The 4,312-nt window shown below is 56.5% G+C and overlaps 1 protein-coding gene across 1 annotated transcript in view; it reads left to right on the plus strand.

Moving 5' to 3' along the window:
• The window catches only part of GRID2IP (Grid2 interacting protein), a 59,771-nt gene that overhangs the window by 49,979 nt on the left and 5,480 nt on the right, over positions 1 to 4,312 (plus strand). The window contains 6 exon segments of the mRNA XM_006143671.2: positions 118 to 473; positions 940 to 1,091; positions 1,093 to 1,240; positions 2,781 to 2,868; positions 3,629 to 3,706; positions 4,249 to 4,286. Coding sequence (XP_006143733.2) covers positions 118 to 473; positions 940 to 1,091; positions 1,093 to 1,240; positions 2,781 to 2,868; positions 3,629 to 3,706; positions 4,249 to 4,286 — 860 coding nt within the window.

Genomic DNA, 4,312 nt, shown 5'->3' on the forward strand with positions numbered 1-4,312 from the left:
AAAGAGGAAGGCCCCACGGCACACAGACAACCTACCTCAGGGCTTTCCCCCTCCACCTGCACCTGGAACCCAGGTGCTGGATGAAGAGGGGGCCTCACACTCTGTCTCCCAACCCAGGGCCCAGGACCCTGTCCAGCATCTCATGGCCCAGCGAGCGACTCGTGCCCTCCCCCTGCTACTACCCGCTGTGCTCAGGAGGCCTGGCCTCCCCCAGCAGCTCCGAGTCCCACCCCTACGCCAGCCTGGACAGCAGCAGGGCGCCCTCCCCACAGCCGAGCCCTGGGCCTGTCCACCCTGACAGCCCTCCCAGCCCGGATCCTGCCCGCCCACCCAGCCGCAGGAAACTCTTCACCTTCTCCCGCCCAATGCGGAACCGGGATACTGACCGCTTCCTGGATGCGCTGAGCGAGCAGCTGGGCCCCCGGGTCACCATCGTGGATGATTTCCTGACCCCTGAGAATGACTATGAGGAGGTGGGCTTGCAGGCCAGGAGGGTAGGGGTGAGGTGTGGACGTCTGTAGGGGGAGCAGTGGCCCCAGGCTCCTGCAAGAGATCTACTGCTCTTGGCTACCCCAGGCTACTCCACTCTTTGGCTTGAGTTATCCCACCCCTTGCTCCCGGCTATTCATCCCCTGTTTAAAGCTATCCTGCCCCTTGCTGGAGGCTGTCCCATATAACCTGTCCTAGGTCATCCCATTCCTTATCCCAGGCTACCTCGTCCATAGTCACAGGCTAAGCCTCAGTTCTCTGTCCCTCTTCCGGTCCTCCCACCTTTAGCCCTGTGTCTCAGGTTATCCCAGTCACCCTCACCTTGCCTCATGCTTCACACATACACACACACACACACACACACACACACACACACACACACCTCTACATCTATTCTAGTCTCTCTGGGCCCAGCATCATCCTCTCCTTACCTTGCTCTCTCCCCACCAGATGAGTTTCCACGATGACCAGGGCAGCTTTGTGACCAATGAGCGGAGCAGCGCTAGCGACTGCATCAGCAGCAGTGAGGAAGGCAGCTCCCTGACCTACTCCTCCATCTCTGACCACATCCCTCCACCCCCACTCAGTCCACCACCACTGCCACCCCACACCCCTGCCCCCTCCTGTGCCCTGTGCACCCCCCATGTTGTCCCGGGGCCTGGGCCACCGGCGCAGTGAGACCAGCCATATGAGTGTCAAGCGCTTGCGGTGGGAGCAGGTGGAGAACTCAGAAGGCACCATCTGGGGTCAGGTAGGTGATCCGGGGCTCACCAGTGCCCTACTCCAGGGGAGGGCAACCTGGGCAGGTGTATTGAAGATGAGATCCATCTTCCAGGCTTTCAACATCAGCTAAAATATCCCCTGGTCTTCCCTAGGAAGAGAGGAGGCCCAGTGCAAAGATAATGCCCATCCTTGGTAGTCAGTGCAGATATTGAAGCTGGTATCTATGTCCTTAAGCCAAAGACACACTGAGAACACCTGGAAATGCTTCCACATTCACCCTCAAAACCTACCACTCTTGAGGCCAGACATGTTCTCTTAGGTAGAGTCTTAAAAAGGAAGCTGGTGGAACCAACAGGTGGCGTAATGGCTACGTCGCTGGACTTCCATGTTGTCAACCATGGTTCGAGTCCCAGACCAGTGGCTTAAACTCACACTGGGAACGTGTGTGTGCATGCCCAAGATCTCGAGAGGAGAGTGAAGGAGAAGAGACTGCAGCATGGTCATCCCCCCTGGCGGGTGATTTCTCGCTTTCTGTCTGTCTTTCTGGAGAGTGCAGGTGCCCTATAACAAAAAAAACTCTCCACAAAATAAAAGGAAGCTGGTCTGATTTCCTGCACACCAGTCTCCTCTTCCACTTCAATGCTTGAATTTAATGAGGGAGAGAAAGACAAGCGCCCCTCAACAGGTTCACCACTGCCATCTTCTGGTCCTGGTTCTGTCTCCTGCCCTCCCTGCCAAGGTGGCATCAGCTCATATCCCCAGGCACCTTCCCATGTTGCTAATAAAGATGCTCAGCAGGACATGGTCACAAACAGGGACCTCCTGGGTCCTCTGGAGACCTCACTCCTACCAGTAGATAGGTCTCCAAGCCTCGCTCCACAGGATGGTCCTTCTGCTGATTACCAAAGATGGACACAAGGACACAGGTCACACATCTGGCCGAGTCCAAATCCACACCAGCTGTCCCTTCCCTGAAGCCATGTTCTGTCCCTGCCTTGCTGCCATGCGTGTCTCTGCCTGCCCTCCCTTCGGGATCTTCCCCTTGGCAGCTACACCATCCTCACTCCATGCCCAAGCCCCAGCTGGCTGTTTCAGATGGTCACCTCTCCTAGACCATTCATCCAGCTTCCAGTTCCTAGATGTCACTGCTTCAGTGTCCCCAGTGCCAGCTCACTCTGCCCAGGGTGGCTCCAGCAAACTCATTTCCTGCAATGGAGACCTGAAAAAAAAAGGCCCGGCCCCTCAGCCACCTCCTTGAGCCCCCTTCATTGACTCCAGCCCCTTTATAACTCCTTTACATCTCCAGTTCCAGCCCAGCTTGAGGCTTCTGCATGGACAGAACTCCAAGTGTGAGTGTATTATTGCCAGGAGAAGCCAGCTCACCACTAGGGTGATCTGGCCTCCTTGGTAGTCTCCACCTGCTTGTGGCTTTATTCCGGGGCCTGATGAGTACTCTCCCTCAAGTGCCCCCGGGGTAGCCCTGAGAGAGTGGCCGGAGGTGGGGATGGAAGAGGGCAGGCTAGTTGGAACTGTTTCTTCTACTCTGAACCTCCAATCCTCCCTCGCAGCTCGGGGAAGACTCTGACTATGATAAGCTGAGCGACATGGTGAAATACCTCGACCTGGAGCTCCACTTTGGCACCCAGAAACCTGCTAGTGAGTGGCTAGTGACTTGGGGGGAACCCTAGATGCCACACCATCTGTAGCAGCTCACCCACTGCCTTCTCTGGCATCCCTGGATTGAGTCTCTGAGGGGCTGCACCACGGACTGCTGTTTACCTAATGAGCCTTCAAACCTGCAAGCCCCAAGTTATTTAACTTCTTGGAGTCTCAGTTTTTTCCATCTCAAAGTGGAGCTAGTAGTCATACCTGGCATTTACTTACTTGCTAACCAAATGCCAGGCATTCTCATTACTAAATTAATCCATGACAACTCTAATAAAGAAGCACAGAGAGGCTAAATTGTTCAAAGTTACACAGCCAGAATAGGGTCGGCCTGAAGCATTCACAAATATGGTTTCACTCTCCCCTGCTCCTATCTGGGCATCCCCACATAGCTGCTGGGTGGGCTTGAAGCTGCCAGAATTATTGTGTATAGCAGGTGGTCCCAGGATGGAGAAGAAAGACCCTGTCCATTTAGGAATCATCTGAAAATACGAGAGTGGTGGGTTTTCATTGCTCTGCCAGCTCAGTCCCAAGGGCCAGGAAGAGAGGGTGTTTCAGGAGGTAGCAGTGGGGGATGGATGTGCACCACACACACCGTGTTCAACTAGACCCCAGCGTCCACTCAGGGCTGATTTGCTTAAGGATGTACTTGAGGGGAGGTGGGTCTTGACCTTTGGCTGTAGCCACACCACTCGGGTCCTCCCACGGCCAACTTCAACCTCCCCTCATTAAAGTGTCGTTTCCCTTGCAGAGCCGGTCCCTGGGCCCGAGCCCTTCAGAAAGAAGGAAGTCGTGGAGATCCTGTCCCACAAGAAGGCTTACAACACCTGTGAGGAGCTGGGAGCCCCAAGGGCTGTGAAGAGCGGAGCCTCGGACTCCCCAGGGGGGATGGCAGAGATTAGATTGTGTGGGCCCAGACACCTTTCACCCATCTTGGTGAAGGCCTCTCCCATGCTCCACTGCTAACTAGATCCCACCTGGGTGCAGGTGCGGTCGGTGGCTCTACCCCATCGGCCTTGCCTCTCGTCCACTCCATCCTTACTCTTTAATTGGCTCCCAGTTTTGGCCTCCCTTCCAGCTCAACCTCCCCCTCACAGACTTCGCCCTATTTCCTGGCCCTAACCCCAACAGACCTCACCCAGTGAGGGTCTGTCTAGGTCTATCTCCTTGAGAGCCCAGCCCGCACCCTTTAATCCGCCGCAGGAGGACCCCTAGCTCTTGGCGGACTGCCTCCCCTGCGGCGTCCTCCCTAGGCCCCGCCCCTTTCATTGGACCCACCCTGACTCCACCCACTAGCCTCTTGCCGCTCTAGAAGCCCCGCCCCCTACCACCCGGCCCCGCCCCAGCTCACCATCGCGGCACCGCCCACAGCCATTCTCCTGGCTCACCTGAAGCTGAGTCCCGCTGAGCTGCGGCCGGGGGTCCTGAGCATGGA

The sequence above is a fragment of the Tupaia chinensis genome, unplaced genomic scaffold (genome assembly GCF_000334495.1).
Source record: "Tupaia chinensis unplaced genomic scaffold, TupChi_1.0 Scaffold000101_1, whole genome shotgun sequence".
Classification (NCBI taxonomy): domain Eukaryota; kingdom Metazoa; phylum Chordata; class Mammalia; order Scandentia; family Tupaiidae; genus Tupaia; species Tupaia belangeri.